At 44.7% G+C, this 16,311-nt stretch overlaps 1 protein-coding gene across 3 annotated transcripts in view; it reads left to right on the top strand.

Moving 5' to 3' along the window:
* Positions 1-13,581, top strand: part of SPECC1L (sperm antigen with calponin homology and coiled-coil domains 1 like) — a 40,374-nt gene extending 26,793 nt beyond the window's left edge. For all 3 annotated transcript variants that reach the window (XM_020799148.3, XM_072983080.2, XM_020799147.3), the window contains 4 exons: positions 2,625-2,727; positions 8,025-8,141; positions 8,579-8,638; positions 9,700-13,581. In XM_020799148.3, coding sequence (XP_020654807.3) covers positions 2,625-2,727; positions 8,025-8,141; positions 8,579-8,638; positions 9,700-9,789 — 370 coding nt within the window. In that variant the 3' untranslated portion in view covers positions 9,790-13,581. The remainder of the gene's footprint in view (positions 1-2,624; positions 2,728-8,024; positions 8,142-8,578; positions 8,639-9,699) is intronic.
* Positions 13,582-16,311: the final 2,730 nt, after the last annotated feature.

Below are 16,311 nucleotides of genomic sequence, written 5' to 3'. Positions count from 1 at the left end.
TACAAGACATGAAACCGTTCAGCATCCATGTTTTCGCTTGGCTTAACATCTCTTTACCTATCCTGGCCTGAAACAAGCCTTCCTTGTTTCATTGATTTCTCTCCTCCCAGCTTCCTTGGGGGAAAAGATTAAAGAAGGGGAGGGGTGAAGTAGTTCTATCTTCTTTCATCATTCTCTTTCTTTAGCATGTGACCTTTTTCATCTGCTACTCTTTCTAACACCACTAAGGCTGGATCTTGATATGGGTACATAAGCATTTAACTTCTGTTAAGTGCAGTCCCATGGATCAGTTCACTGCATAGATGCCTTGCAATCATTGTATCACTAGATCAGTTGCTAATCATTGTTATGGGCTCCAAGAGTAGTTGTTACATAGAAATCCATTGTTTAAGTGGTGTATATATAACCATAACCCTTTATATGCACCACTTAAACAACTGTTTAGTGATTGAAAAGCATGTATATAATTTAACTGATCCATGGAACTGCGTTTAACAGACAGTTAATTGCTTATGTACCCATGTCAATATCCATCCTTAGTGGTGTTAGAAGAAGTAGCAGATGAAAAAGGCTGCATGTTGAAGAAAGATTTTAAAAGAAGGTAGAACTACTTCATGCCTCCCCCACTTTAAACGTAAGGAAGAATATCCTGAGGACTAAAGAGGAGAGGGGGAATCTGTAAATCTGAGCTGGGCAATGGAAGTCTGTAGTGCCAACATGAAGCCATTAATCAAGGCTTGGGTTTGGAATGCAGTTGACCTAACAAACTCACCAGTAAGATTAATATTTGTGGTAAGCCTCTTTTCATTGTGTCCACACAGTCCATTTTTATTTGTTTCCTGAAACACTATTTTCAAAACAAAGAACTTGACATAAACTGTGTTCCTTACTGGAATTTAGAAACAAGCCGTACTGTTCTCTGACAATGCTATGCATGTTTAGTTTTTTGTTTTTAAGAAATCTGATTCAAAGTTCTATTACGTTCTTAACTTAGCACATAGTCCAGTGTTTTCATTACTCCTGATATGAGCATTGATTTTAATCTTTCAGTGTTCATGTAGCCAAAGCTGCGCCTCTTGGAGCTGCACACATGCACAGATTCCACACAGAGAGGAAAAGTCATGCCCATCAGCCCCAGAAAGACAGAGCCACTTCAGTTTGCATGGCATGTAGAGTGCAAGGCTTCATTCTTAAGGGAGGAACAGGGTGCTTCGGGCATGGCGGAATTGCTCCCTCTGTCACGAAGAGGTGCAGTCCTTCTGTACCCACCAGGGCAGATGGTCCCTGTGGGCACCAGTTTCAGGTACATCAGGAACTGCCAGCCCAGGGCTGTTACCCAGCATGTGTTCTGCACCCCACAGAAATGCCCATGGGCAGTGCTTGCGTAAGACCACATGTACAGCTTCACTGGATACCTTTTTGAACACAAGAGTGCTCTCCTTTCAAGGAATAACCTAACTTCATGGAATATTGATGATAAAACAAGCATTTCCTTTCTCTTGCAAAACAAAAATATATTTTAAAGTGTTAAATGAGGCTTTGAGACAGTTTTGCGGGTTTATAGCACAGCGCTCTCAAAGGTACTGTTGAGTTCCACTGATCTTTTAACCAATTAGGAGATGCTGGAAAAGAAAGGCTCTTTTGTCTATGGTTGGGTGTGTGCTTTTGATTGCTTTGCGTAAATTGAGGCCCAGATTTCACGCAAGAGCAGAGGAGGTAAACATGTTTCTCCAGAGGTGTGCCAGGTAATCTCAGACCCTGGATTTACAGTAATTGCCATAAGAGGAGAATGGGGATTAGAAAGGACACACTGCACATGCTTAGAGGCAACTGTGTTATTTCACATTTGTGTACCTTGGGAATTGGTCCCACATAAGCTTTTCCCTTCCTTTTCTCTGCTCTTGTTTCCCTTCTAGGACGTCATTTTACACTTTTCCAGAGTCTTCCTCCCGTTTCTCAGGAGTCTATTTTTGGGTAGTAAAATAAAGCATAGCATGACATCATCATGCTTCACCTTTCCCATTTCCATTCCACTTGTAGAGGGTGGAGAGTCTTTATGGGTGAGCCTGTCCCTCTGAATTAGAGCAGGGAAAAGGGGCAGGGCTGCTACCTGCTCTGGCAGCCCCCCACCTGGCTGCTGAGGTGTCGTTCTGTCTTCCAGGTTCCACAGAAAATTGCCTGTTGCCAGTGGACGTCCTGGCTGGCTTTCCCTTTCAATGTGACCTTGTGAAGCAGCCATGAGTTGCAGGGAGATACCATCAGTTTATTTTCAAAATGCAATCTGAAGAGAGAGGCTCACTTAAAGTGCTCCCTCCTCCCTCCTTTCCCTTGCAGAGGAGTTTACATCGAGCAAAAACCAGCCTGTAGGCCTGCCTGGGAGAGGAGGGGAGAGGTTTGAGGCAGGCTCAGAATGTGTGCAGAACATGATGCTGCCTGTCAGTGGGTTTTGTGGGAGGTGGCGGGAGTACATGTAGGAAGCGTGTAGATGATATTACTGTGCATAAAGATGATATAGTGATGAGGAGCCAGAACAGAGAGTGAAAATTTTGCCTCTTTTTTTAAAACAGTGTTTTAATTTGACAAATGATGCCGAGTGAGCTATGAACACCCTTCTTTGTTTTCAGAGAGGAAAGGAAAGACCCTTTGTCTGCTCTGGCCAGGGAGTACGGCGGCTCCAAGAGGAACGCTTTGCTGAAGTGGTGTCAGAAGAAAACCGAAGGCTATCAGGTAACTGTGGCCTGTCCTCTGCACAGCACAAGCAGAGGAGCACCTGCAAAAAGCCAGCAGCCCACACTCACTTGCTCGACTGCTTCACAGTTCAGGGCCTTGTTCATGAGAAAGGCAGTGGCATGCTGCGTCCTGCCAGGAGCCCCTGCCACCTGTTCAACCCAGAACTGGATAGCTTTTTTTACGCCGTCTTCTCATAGAGCAGTTGCCTCTTTCCTGGAAGCAGGTTAATTTTTGCCTCTTACTCCCTGGTGGTTCCTAGTCCACAATTTGCAGAAGATAACTTACTCAGGAGTCTTGCCTCTACAGTGGCAGTCATACAGCTATCTTTGGAAGGAAAGGTGCCAAATTCCAGTGTACTCTGCCATTGGGCAGTTAATCAGCTGATGTACACCCAGCCTAAAAGGCTTTGTACCTTGCCTTTCTTAAACAATGGTTGGAATGCAAAGCAAAAATAAGGACAAGTCTTCTGTCACCTTAACAACTAACCTGTTGCATGACAAGAAGCTTTGATGGACAATAGTGCTGTGGACTCCCTTTTCGCTGTCTCAGCTAACACTCTTCTGCCCCATCCCCAGAAAATCAAAAAGGCACTTTTACCAATAGGTCAGGCTGGGGACCAAGTCATACTATTTGTTTAGCAGCTTTCTGTTGAACATTTTGGAGCATGGAATACATGATTCAAGCCCTTCAGCTGTATTTGGCTCTGTTTGTGGGTTGAGACTCACAATACAACAGGAAGCTGAAAGGCCACAGCACAGAATGGGGGGTCGTTAATGCAACAGGAAATGTGGTGCTATGTAGGCAGAGAAGACCCCTCCCTTATATCCTGGTGTCTCCACAGTTAGCAGATGGTGCTATTTCTGACTAGATTTCTCTTAGTGGAGGAGGATCCCTCTACTTCCCTCCTGGCTTTTAAAGGCATGGTGCCAGATAACTCTGAGCAAAAATTGTCAAAATCTCTCAGCGAGAAGGCATCTGATTTGTCTTACTGTGGTGCAAGGTGCCTGTGACAGTTTCCTTAATTTAGCAATTTCAAGGCTTTCTGTTTCTAGCAGCCTGTGCCAGGAAGCCCTTTAGTGCATGCAGATTATGTGGCTGCTTTGATCTTCCTGGGTCCCTGTGAGAACTGGAGGCGGTGCCAAGGGAGGTGAGAGAAGCTGGGTGGACTCACCCACCTGCCAGCAATTCTGTGACTTTCAGCATGAATTGCTTCACAACGAGCCACATCATGCTGTGTTGTACAAATCAAGGAAATCGCTGCAGGGAGAGACTGGAGCATTGGTCTTCGGGTTTGTTTTTTACAGTAGGATTAGAAAGAGGCAGGTTTCTTGCTTCTTAAATGACAGGCAGGGTGACTTTCTTAATGAGCCCTGCATAGTGAAAATTAGCAACTTAGGCAGAAAGGTTGAGGTCTGATCCTTTTTAAACTCTCCCGTCATGTTTCTGGAGGCAAAGAATTTTGCTGTAGCTGCTTCCTGCCAGTACAATCCCAGAAAGCATTATTGCTTGATTCTGCTTGAAGCTACAGGATGGGTCCAGAACTCCCAGAGGAGTGTTTCTCACTGATGCCTGTGGTCATTGTTGCGTTAGGTTTTCATATTCTTACCTTCCTGTTGGAATTATGCCTTGCATTATCTGTGTTTATGGTGTGAATTTCTATGACTTTACGGTTTAGGTAAAATACCAAGACCTTTTCAAAGAATGTGGCTACTCTTTTAAAAAAAAGGTAGAGCAGTGTGCTGTGTGACTCATTCTGGGGACAAAGAGGTAGACCAGATGGACCTAAGATAGTCTGCTTCTTTCTCTTCAGGACTGCATGTGCACTGAAGGTGGTGTGTGCTTCTTCCTTTTTTAAATTCTGGTTTTGCCAGTTGCTGCTGAGCCCAGTCTGAAAAGTGATAAAACACCCAAGAGTTCAGAATAAACAATCACGCACTTAATCCCTTTCCCAAATTCCACTAGAACTTTTCCAGAAACTGGACTGCCCTGTAGCCTATGCATCAAGGAGGGAACATACACGCAGATGCACATAAAAACCCCTTTGTGCAGTGATAGGAAACCTGTCAGTCTGTTGATTTGTAAGCAGCTCCCTGGGGTCGGCAGGCACCCGTGGGCCAGTTCACTCGCAGCTTAGCAGGGAGAAACGGTGAGCTTCTGTGAGCCCTGAGCTCTTGGTTGTTGCTCTGTCACTGAGGAACAAGTGACACACACACACACACGCCAGCTGTCCTGTTCTTTGTGTCCTTGCGTTGAAGAAAGGCCCGAAGAGCACGTGCTGCACCTGATCCGTCACTCTTGCATCCGGCAGGATTTACAGCTGTGCCGAAACCCTTTCCCTTCGATGTTGCAGTAGCAGCGAGATGTTTCCTGTCTGAAACAATTCCTCCCTGATGCTAAATATGGCAACTGCTTACGCTTTCCCAGAATCTTCATTTGTAACCTAATGTGCAAAGGCTGCAACCATTAAGTGGGTGCAGTTGCTCTTGGTGGAGCCAGCACTACCCTCTACTGGGAGGGATGTTCCCACTGTGGGTTTGTGCCTCCTCAGCAGCCATCAGTTTCTCTTCATAATGCATCTGATTGCTATTGATTTTTTTTTACTGTGTCCAGTAATCTAAAACTTCAAAGCCAGCATTTCTGGTGCCATTTAAGCAAATATGTACAGAATTCTTAATGTAAGTTATGCATTTGGAAAGAACTTGAAAATATTTGGCAAACAAACAGGGAACATCAAGATTGTTCATAAAATGCTGTCATGAATATTATCACCTGCTGCTAAAATTTGAAATCTAGATTTTTGGATTGGCGGAGGGGAGGGGAGGGATGTTTTGACCTCAGCCAAAGGAATAAGGGAGCAGCATGATCTCCATCTCAGGTGGACTGCCAGCAGATAAACCAGGCTCAGAATGGAGGCCAACCTCTGGGAAAGTCGTCCCTTCATCCTGGCCTTGTCACATGGCTGCCCTTCCTCTCTGATTCTGGGGTTCATTCCTCCTTTGTTGGCCCATATCTTGATTCTGCTCCATACAATGGTGTTGTGTATTGCAGGGTCCATTGCTGTAAGCCCTTTGTGGGCAATGGAGGCAGGCCTGCTTCCTTGGACTCTTCCTGCTGACCGCATGGCCTTGCTTTCTTTCCCACTGGGAAAGCTGAGGTCCAGTTTGGGAAGGACTTCCATAAAAAAAGCCTTTCCCTCTTGTAACTCCTCATGTTCTTGGACTGCAGCTCCCATCAGCCACAGCCGGTAGATCCTGTGATGAGCGCTTGTGGGAGCTGGAGTCCAACATCATCTGGAGCCCCACACTTGGAGGCCTGGACCTGGCAGGTGTTCTGCATTGTCCACTGCAGAATAAAAGGCCTAGGAAAGAAAGACATTATACCACAGGAGGAGGATTGTATTGCCTGCCAGTAAGTCGGGCCTACTGCCTGCTGGATATTGTGGCGGTTTCACCTACAGAGATAAATACGATAGCCTACAAAGTCTGAATTTCCTGGGCAGAATGGATGTCTGTTACATGTACCAAAACTTATTTGCTGACACAGGTGAGAATGAAAACAACTTAGACAAATATTTAGTTGATCTCTAAGAGGTCTCTCAGCAAAACGTTGGATACCTCATGCCCTCCTGTTTGAGCACCATTCAGAGGAAGATAAGACCCTGCTACTTAGCCGTCAGTGGCTTAGCAAGTTGAGCAAACATTGGCATAGTCAGTGTCAGCTTTTCGATGCGTCAGCATTCTTGCCCTCAGCTTGCATTGTTCCCAAAACATTCCCCTCAGGACCAGGGCAGCTTTACCTGCTTGCACTGGATCAGTGTCAAGTTGCAATGTTTGCAACTAGCAGGAAATGCCTGAAATGTTCTGCCTTGCACACTGAAAACCACATGAAATGGCATGCCCTTCCCTATGGTGTACATGACACGTTTGTCCCCAGACTGGAAAATACGTTCTTAAGAGACAGCATTACTAACTGATGCGCAGTTTCAAGTCCAGGGCGTATGAATGCTTGAGACCAGAAACATTAAGTGTTTTCAGTGGGAAAAGTGTCTGCACAATGGGAAGAGGAGTGTTCCTGCTTCTGGAATATCTTGATGCAGCTTTCCCGAGCCTAGGGTCTGCCAGGTGTTTTGTCTTGCCTCTGCCCCCGTCCTTGACCAGAGACCCTAGAGCTGTACACCAGTCAGTAGACTTCATCTCTGTGCCTTCTTCATAGAATCTGTCTTAAAAGAGCCATTTGTTGTTGCTGCTGGTTTCTAATATCATTGTAAAGTCCCCATAAAATGGTGCTAGCATCTTCTTTGACTAGAGTGGCGGGAGAAAAGATCTGCTCCGCTGGTGTGTTAGGAAGATGTTTTAGCTTGAAGCCGTGGACTTTCCTTAGAGCTGTGGGGTTTTCGTCTTCAACATAATAAAGCCGTTTAGTGCTTTTATCTTAGGGTATTTATATACTTGCTATCTTAATAGTTTTCCTTTATTTACAGAATTCTAAGTTCTTTAAAAGTAATCAGTGTGCATCTAATAAAATAGATAGCTAAGTGGGGGCAGATTTCTGTGTGCATCACATGTACAATGTGAGTGGCTATACATGCCTTGACTGCCCCTGAGAAGGAAGCTGCAGCCACCTCCACTGAATTTCAGGGGTGGCCCTTCAGATACGGTGGATCTTCAGCACTCCCCACAAGTATCTTGCAAGACTGCAGACTACAGCTGGCCCCCAACAGCGACCATGAAACCTTGGGACTTTAACAGAATCATATAATTTTGGAACTACCCATGAGAACTTGGTGCACAGTCTGAGCAAGATGGTTTTTTTATCAAAAGCTCACTTTATTTTATTTTTACTTTTTTTTAATGGTCCAATAAAAGTATCACCTGTTCCTGCATTTGTATCATCTGTTCTTGGCAACTGAACCAGTGGTAAGGAAGGCTGATGGATGAAAAAAAACACACACACACACACACACACACACACACACACACACACACACGCACGCACGCACGCACGCACGCACGCACGCACGCACGCACGCACGCACGCACGCACGCACACACACACACACACACACACACACACACACACACACACACACACACACACACACACACACACACACACACACACCACTCCCCCTTTGGGTTCAGTTAATTCGTAAGATAGCTTGGCTTTTTAAAATGGCAATAAAAGGAAGTCTGTAGTGCCAACATGAAGCCATGGTGTCGCTATGAAATAAGAAAACCTGTATTCTTTTTAAACATTCAACTTAACATGAGTGTGTGTTTGTTTTCTCCCTTTAGAATATTGATATCACCAACTTCAGCAGCAGTTGGAATGACGGCTTGGCTTTCTGCGCCATCCTCCATACTTACCTCCCAGCCCATATTCCCTACCAAGAGCTGAACAGCCAGGACAAGGTACAATACAGAGGACACTTGGATCAAAAATCTTTATGGTTTGAAATTTGGATCAAATCTTTCTTCTATCCAGCTGTCATATACGCTGCTCTTCTTGTAGCCTCTTGTGGAGGCTGATAAGTACCCCTTCATAGGAACCACGTCTTCTAATGCGCACTTTTTCCTAATGTTTCATCTATTGTATGTTCATTTAAAATCCTTCAATGCAGCATTTTTTTTAAAAAAAATTGCCCTGTTTGTTTTCTGTGAGGTCTCTCTGTGAGCAAGGACAGCTTGTTGTTTCCACTGAGGAGAATCTGTGACCACTGGTTAAAAGAGAAAGGTGCTCTAGCAATGGCTTTGTAGAAGTCAGTGATACTGTGCGGACAAATCTCTGAGGCAGCCTTTGCTATTTGCATTGTCCATTGTGTTTAATTATACCTTCATTGTATTTTCAGAGGAGAAATTTCACTTTGGCTTTCCAGGCGGCAGAAAGTGTTGGCATCAAATCCACTTTGGTAAGTGCCTCCCACAAGCAAGATTTTCTGCAGCCTTGGGCACTTTATATCCCTTTATATAAAAGGCAGTTGTTCATATTTCAGAGTGGACATGTAGATGACGGCACTGTTAAGTGTATATTTGAAGTTCCTGTGCAAAGAAAATTTGGAGAGAAATACCATAAACACCTTCAACCAAAAATGAAATGAAAATGGAGGGCCCTGAGAGGAAGATAGCCCATGTCTGAAGAGTCATTTCTGTGAAGGCAGATTTCCTTTCCCACTGTCTAAAGCACTGGTTCTTAACCTTGGGTTACTCAGGAGTTTTGGACTGCAACTCCCAGAAGCCTTCATCACCAGCTGTCCTGACTGGGGTTTCTGGGAGCTGCAGTTCAAAAGCATCCGAGTAACAAAGGTTAAGAACCACTGGTCTAAAGTGTTGCCTGTGTACGGGTGGGTGCACACACGTTTGTTGATGCATCCTGCAAAATTTGCTGTGGTATAACAGATGGGGGCTGTGAAGCATAAGCATTCTTTGGTCTGGGTGGACCATGAATGGTGGTGGGGAGCTGTTGGTGCTGAAGGGTAGGTGTTTGCCTTGTGACTTTTGTGTGACCTTGAATGCTGGTCTAGAACACGCAGGTGAGAGAAAAGCATACCTTGCCTCTTAACATTGGCATCCTTCCATACTTTTCTTGCTCTTATGTGCGTTTGAGGTATTTTGGGTTCAGGAGAGTGCCAGAAATCTCGCATGATCATGTCCAGCCATGCCAGTCCTGTTTGGGTATTGCAGAAGCAAGACAGAACATGTCATCTAGTAGCACAGACACTTCTTGGCCTGTAAAACTACACTTTCCAGACTAGGCTTTCTTCTCGTGAGTGAACCTGGCAGTGTATATCATTAGAGGCAGAGCCTTCCTGGTTTTGTTTATTAATAGACTTAATAATAGTGTTTCTTATGAGGCACTCAAAGCCTTAATGCTTAGCTTGAGCAGAATACTTTCCAAAGTTCTTGGCAGATGTATCCCCTCTTAAAGACTGTTTTTTTTTTAAATTTCTCTCTCTCTCTCTCTCTCTGGTAGGATATTAATGAGATGGTACGAACTGAGCGCCCGGATTGGCAGAATGTCATGCTGTATGTTACAGCAATTTACAAATACTTCGAAACCTGAGAGCCTGAATCAGAAAAGAGAACTTTAGGGGAAGCAAGAACCCGACATGACACAACTCAGCTCCACTGGTATCTTCCACATTTCTTGATCTCTGGTGAAACTCCGATGGGCCAATTCTGAGTGGCTTTGGTGGACAAGGTTTTGTTACCGCAAGTGTTTGGCTGACTCCAAATGGTTTAAGAACTAGATGGTTTAAGATGTTAATCTGAGAAGCCTGAACTTTAAAAATATTTATACGAAGATAGTTGTCACAACATTCATACTTCTGTTGGAAGAGAATGAAGTGAACAGATGCTATAGAAAGTGCAAGCTGGAATGAATTCAGGAGAAGGAACTCTGTGTGACTGTTATCACAGAGACTTTTATTCATACAAAATACTCATGAAAGTTGAGTGGCTCCTCAACAGAGAACCCCAGAGGACAAAAGAAACTCTTAACCCTGGTCTTGTGGCTGCCTTAGACTCTCTCCACTTCCTCAGTATGCACAATTATTACAGGAAGTCTGAGGTTGTTTTTTCCTGTATCAACTTCACTTGCCTGACGGTGATGTCAGATATGGGCCTACGTTCACAAAACCCAATTTGGTCACCCTGTTCCACTGAAGAGCTTCTGCTTATGCCTACCTCTGCCCATGGTTCACACAGCTTCCAACTCTGGTCTTGAAGGACTCCAGCACAGCCCATGTGATTTAACTGCATGCAGATGAGTTGAGATGCTGTAAAATATTCCAGGCCATTCTGCTTTCTATGAGGTTTCCTTTCCTCTTGCTTCCTCCGCCTTTTTGGTAAATGGCTATCTTTCCTTAAGAGACCTTCAGATGAGATGGTTTTGGTCACTGAGTAGGTTAAGCTCCTATTCACAAGAACTGAAAGCAATTCACCTGTTGTGTATCTTGCCCCTGTGGAGCCTGCTGCAGGTAGTTTTGTGGTGTGCTCTTTGCTGCTTTTAATCTGCCACAAGCTGCAGCAGAAGAGGCTGGATTGAATTGAAGTGGGCTTCTGTGGATTCCCTTTGTAGGTGTGCAGCAAGAGTGGCTTGCAGATGGACTGCTTAACCTGAATGGTGGGATTCCCACAGGAAAGAGCAAAGAATACAAAGCTTGGGTTTATACACTGGTTGTGAACCCACCTAGCACAACACAACTTTTGCCTTCTTGGTGAAAAGCATGCAAGCAAGTGCCTTACTTGGTCCTTAGTTGAGGGACAGCCCGCCTCCTCCAGGGCCTTGTGCAGGAGGCTCAGAGAATCCTTAGGGCAGCCGCAAGGATTCTCTCCTTTCCAGTTAGGAGAACCTCCATCCTGCCATCACTCTTCTGCAAGCTTCCATGGGGTGCTGGTCACTAACTGGAAGAGGTTCTGACTCTTCCTTGATTCTCCCCCCCCCCATAATGAATAATTAACTTTCCTTTATTTTCTTTTTTGCCTAACAGCTTATCTAGACATTATAACCCTGCAGTCTTTTTTTTTTTAAGTGTACGTATGTCTGGAACTTCTAACAGACACTATTGAATGCCATAGATGTGTCAGGTGGAAAAAAATCACCCAGCTCTTAATGGTTGTGGAGGGAAGACCCCCAGGCCAGACATAAGATTGTGTCTGGAGGCCAGATGGAATAAGCCTTGAAGGATGTAGCCAGAATGTGTTTCCTTGTGCCTCCGGTAGCTCCTGGACATGATTTGTAGTAAGAGGAAGACAACAGAGTTTAAGAGCGGCTGGAACAAGCCTTGAAATGGAAAGATTTCAGTTCCTCCTTTCTTGTGATTTTCCTCTTCCTGGAACACTAACATTAAGGATTCCTGAAAATATATTTAAAAGACTTTGGCCTGAGCGTAAATATTTCCCAGTGCGGGAGGCAGTATTGCAAATGATGTGGGAACCCAGTCTCCCTAAAACCCAGAATGTTTACCCCTTTTCACTCATAGGGAAGGGAGATGATGAAATGGGCCCACCCATGTCACCTCTTCACATCTTTGGACTTTTGTGGTACAAAGGAGGTTGCTTCTGGTGCATTGCTTAGGAACCCAAGAAGCCTTGCTCATCAGTGGCACCTCTCTATTTATTGCATTATTATGGAGCTCTGTTCCTTCTGAACCCAGTAGCCTTGTATTTAATGGACTTTGCTTGAGCCCAGTGCCAGTGAAGGTGGATCTCTGATCAAGACACTGGTGTCAAAAGGAGGATTTGGTTGCAGAAGGAAACATGAAGCAGATGTGCAAGAACCCCTGTGTGGGACTCTGCCTACAGGAAAGAGAAAAGGAGATCTACTTTATGCTGTTTCTATGAATGGATTAACTATTTTTGATAAAACTGAATCCTAGAGAGAAACCCAGCTGCTCAAATACAAATTCCATAAGCCAAAAAAAAAAAAAAAAAGCACAGAGGAGGACAGACAAGAACTTGAAATCACCATGTTGTTCTGTGGTGGAAGAGAAGACTTTTTCCAAGAAACTTTTGTTCTTCTTTAGAAAATTATCAACATAAGCCTTCTTGAAAAGATAGTCTTTAATTTCCGATTCACCTTTTTAAAAAGCCTACATTACTGTAAAGTACATTATTGGTGTTTTTGTCTTCCTCTTCCTCCTCTTTTAAGTATATCATGTAAAGGCCAAACCATGTGCTTGATTTCTTTTGGTTGCATCTCAGTAGATGTCCTGCATAGTGGTCTTTAGTTTTTATGTATTTTACTCATTGCCTTAATTTGATGGAGAGGTTTGCAGTGGCCATGTATCAGATGTTGTATACACATCCCTGAAACCTCAGAGCCTGTGATGAGAAGATGAAGAGGAGTGTGGAACTGTTGATGCCCCGCTTAGCTAAGCAAGATGACCATCCCCGGGTGCTTCTCTCATAGAGGAGCTAGGCGGATTCCTCTTTTCTAACAGAGTGCGCCAGTTGTAGCCCTCACGAGGCTGTTGCGTTGCAGCTAGCTTCCTTCAGACCGTGCCCAGGGAAGTGGGGAAGCTTCTACAATATTAGCTCCCAGGATTGCAAGGGGGATGTGTGGTCGTGAAGAAACTCCAAGGCAGGCAAAAGAGTATGAGATTTTCATCATTTTTCACTTTAATGTCATGTTTCTGCAATTCGCTTTTTGTGACAAGAAAAAAAAACTTCCAGCAGGCAGCCACCCTAGTTGGGGGAGAGGGGAACAGTTCCTCTGTTTATAGTTGCCCCTCTACACATACATAAACCAAGTCTTTGCAGTGATGCAGGGCTTCAGAGAACTCTGATTTGGCTGCACCAGATCTCCCCCCCCCCTTTTCAGTTTGGTCTTTTTTCCCTGGAAGTTTGCATAGCAATGGCCAGTCACGTATTGTTTAAAGCCTTTTGTAAGAGGTTTCCCATGAGACCTCCAATATCTTACACAGGGGGCAGGAACGGGTCTCCCAATTCACAAACAGGCCCTTGGAAATCAACTAGATTCTAGTCACAACCCAAAAAGCAAGATTTTGCAAATAAAACTTTTAAAAGTGGCACAAACCTCTAAGCAGTCCCTTCACCCTTGAAGCTCCTGGGCTTGGTTTATTGTGCATTGAAACCATGATCCGTAAATGCTTCAAAATAGAGTACTCAGCACACACTGCCCATCCAATGAGAGGGACATGTTGCTGGAGTTGGAACACCTCTCATTTTAATGGCTTTGGCTCCTTATTCTAGACGTGTTTTAAGGCTCATTCTGAAATGCTACCCAAAGGAAACCTTGTAGGCAGAAAAGGTCTAGTTTCCACCCAGGCTTCAAAACAGCCACAACAAACACCCTTTAAACTGTGTAATAAACATGTTAATAGCTCCCTGATCTGCAATTGTCTCCTTTTTATTGTATCTCTGCTTTGATTCTGCCTTATATTTGCCATTTGTCTTGTTTCCTTTTTACTTAGCTTATTTGGTTTTCTGAGATTTGGATAGTTTCTTTAGGTCTGATGAAATAGGAAACAAGCAATTGCCTCTGTGTGAGAGAGAGAGAGAGAAAGAGAGAGAGAATTCTGAGGGGGCAGGAATGCTGATGTGTTGCTGGCTGCTTCATGATAGCCTCCCCCCCCCCAACCTCCCAATCTGTATTGGAGACAATGGTATCACTTCTAAAGGGCAGTGAAAATGGGAGACTCTCACCCACTGGCAGTCAGAGATCCACTGTGTGGGGTTGTTGATGCCTCATTTTCCAATAATGGGGTGCTAGGCAACACCATTCAAGGTCAAAGTTGTGTTTTGTGTGCATAATTTATGGTCTGTCATTTGAATGTGGATTCATTGATAAGAATTTTTGCCAGCAGGGACGTATTGCTTGCAAGATGGAAAAATATTTTCAATAGCCATGTGAAGCCTGTAACTTCCTGCCTTTAATTAAACTGATTGTGTTTCTGATGCCCAAAAGGAGGTACTATTGGTTTGCCCCCTTGCAAGTGAACATGTGAAGGAAATGGTTCTTCTCCTTCAAAGCTTGTGGAGAGGGTTTTGTTTTTTTTTGTCAGATTCCACAAAATGAATTTTCCCTCTCACCCCCTGCAATCACACTACAAGGCTCTTCCATTACTTGCTGACATTGGGACGATTCCTTAGTACCATCCCTTGAGTGTTTGCTCAAAAGTAAGTTCCTCCGTGTTTAGTAAACGTGTTTTGGGTCGTTTCCTGTTCAGGCAGTGTAGGTTGTGCCGGTGTGCTGGGTAAATGTACTGAATTACTGTCCTTCCGTTTGAAAACATCACGAGTGGGTTTTGTAATCGGCTCAGTTGCAGGCTTCTTGTTCATTACATGGTGTCACACTTCAGCTTATCAAAGGATGGGACTTTGGAGGTTTTTTGGATGACAGAAAGAAGCCTTGTCTTGGAGAAATCAGGTGGTCTTCATTGCTGCCTTGCGCTCATGGCTTCCAACAGCCCCTCTGTTGTGAAGAAGTGAACTCCTCACATGGCTGAGCGCCTGGCAGTTGCCCTATAGAGTCCACATGGCAGGCTGAGCCGCCAAGCAGGTCTCTATTTATAGCTCACAGACAGAGTTTGCTGGACTGTTCTGCAGATGTGCTGCTGAACTGAATTTTGTCTGTTATGCTGAGCTAGAAAATGGAAGAGGATGGAAAATCTCAACAGCCTTGGGGGTAGATGGATGGGTCACCAGGAAACACCCATCCTGACTTGGTTGAACTGGTGTGGCACAAGCTGTACAGAATGAGGGGGAAACAGGGCATTGTCCCAGCCTCTCAGCTGCTGGTGTATCTTGTTTCCCCAACGACACACCTTAGTGAGTCACAGCCTGTGGGTCAGTACTACCCACTTTCAAGACTGCCCTGGGTGCCCCACTCGCCCACCCCAGCCAACTGCCCTCAGCTCATTCCTCTGTTTTTACTTAATATAGACTGCAGTTTTCCGAGTGGTGCAGCTTGTTCCTGTACATCAATGTATATTTGTGAACTAGTTTTGGAACTAGCCCATAAATGAAGAGAATCTATCACCTAGCCCTGGAAAGAGCATCGTTAGTTGAGTCACTAGATGTTTGGGTGATTAAAAAAAACCTTGTCAGTAGCAGATGAACGTCCGAGGCAGGCAGTGAGCAGAATCTGCAGTCGGATGTTACAAAAGAGGCACTTTCCTGCTGTACATCTGATGGGAAAGGCATGGTGCAGCTCTCGCAGGCATGACGGCCTCACCGTGTGTGTGTGTGTGTGTGTGTGTGTGTGTGTGTGTGTGTGTTGGGGGGGTGAGTTTCTTTTGGGATTAGAGCTTCCAGAAGCACCAGCCAGTGTAGTCACAGCCCGTGATGTAGTCTATAAAAAGCCATTTCTCCAAACTCTTGGGGAAAACCCAAACAACTGCAAAGAACACCCTCCAGGGTCATAGACTCTGTCTGGGTTAGGAGCAGTTAGGGAAATGCCTCGCTGTCCATGGGCCACAGTGGACATGCAACTAATGTGGAAAAACCAGGTTTAATTTTCCATTCACCTTGAGTGTATGCTCAGTGCTTTAGCCCTTGACAGCAGCTCACAAATGTACAATTAGCCATGAATTCAATGTTAGGAGATGAGCTTTTCATTCACTTTTTAAAAACCACATACATTTCAAGGATGATCCAAGCCCACCGCATGGTGAGGTTACAAGAGGCAGGGCCAATACCTAGTTTCCTACCCGGTTTTCTCCTTTGAATGATCCCAAGACATAGCGAGTGGCCCAAACTCACTCATTGGCTGAGATTGGTTTGCAGGGTGGTGGTGATGCCCCATCTGGCCAAACAATAGAAGAAGAATCTGATGGTTGTTGTGGGTTTTTCAGGCTCTTTGGCCGTGTTCTGAAGGTTGTCCTTCCTAACATTTCGTCAGTCTCTGTGGCCGGCACCTTCAGAGGAAAGGAATTAGACCTCTGTCTGTGCTCTGGTGCAGTTTGTTTGGATAGTTGAGTATTTATAGCTGTGGGATCAGCTTTTGTCCTTTTCAGGAAATGGGTGATTGTGGTAATCAGCGTGTTTTTTGTTGTGGGTGTATTGTGATAAGAGGGAGAGATTATCTGTCACTGTGATTGATGGGTCAGAGAGGCTGCCT

This window comes from Pogona vitticeps, chromosome 14 (assembly GCF_051106095.1).
Source record: "Pogona vitticeps strain Pit_001003342236 chromosome 14, PviZW2.1, whole genome shotgun sequence".
NCBI classification, from domain to species: Eukaryota; Metazoa; Chordata; class Lepidosauria; order Squamata; family Agamidae; genus Pogona; species Pogona vitticeps.
The sequence above is the reverse complement of the archived record's forward strand: the minus strand, read 5'-3'. Positions and strand labels throughout refer to the sequence as shown.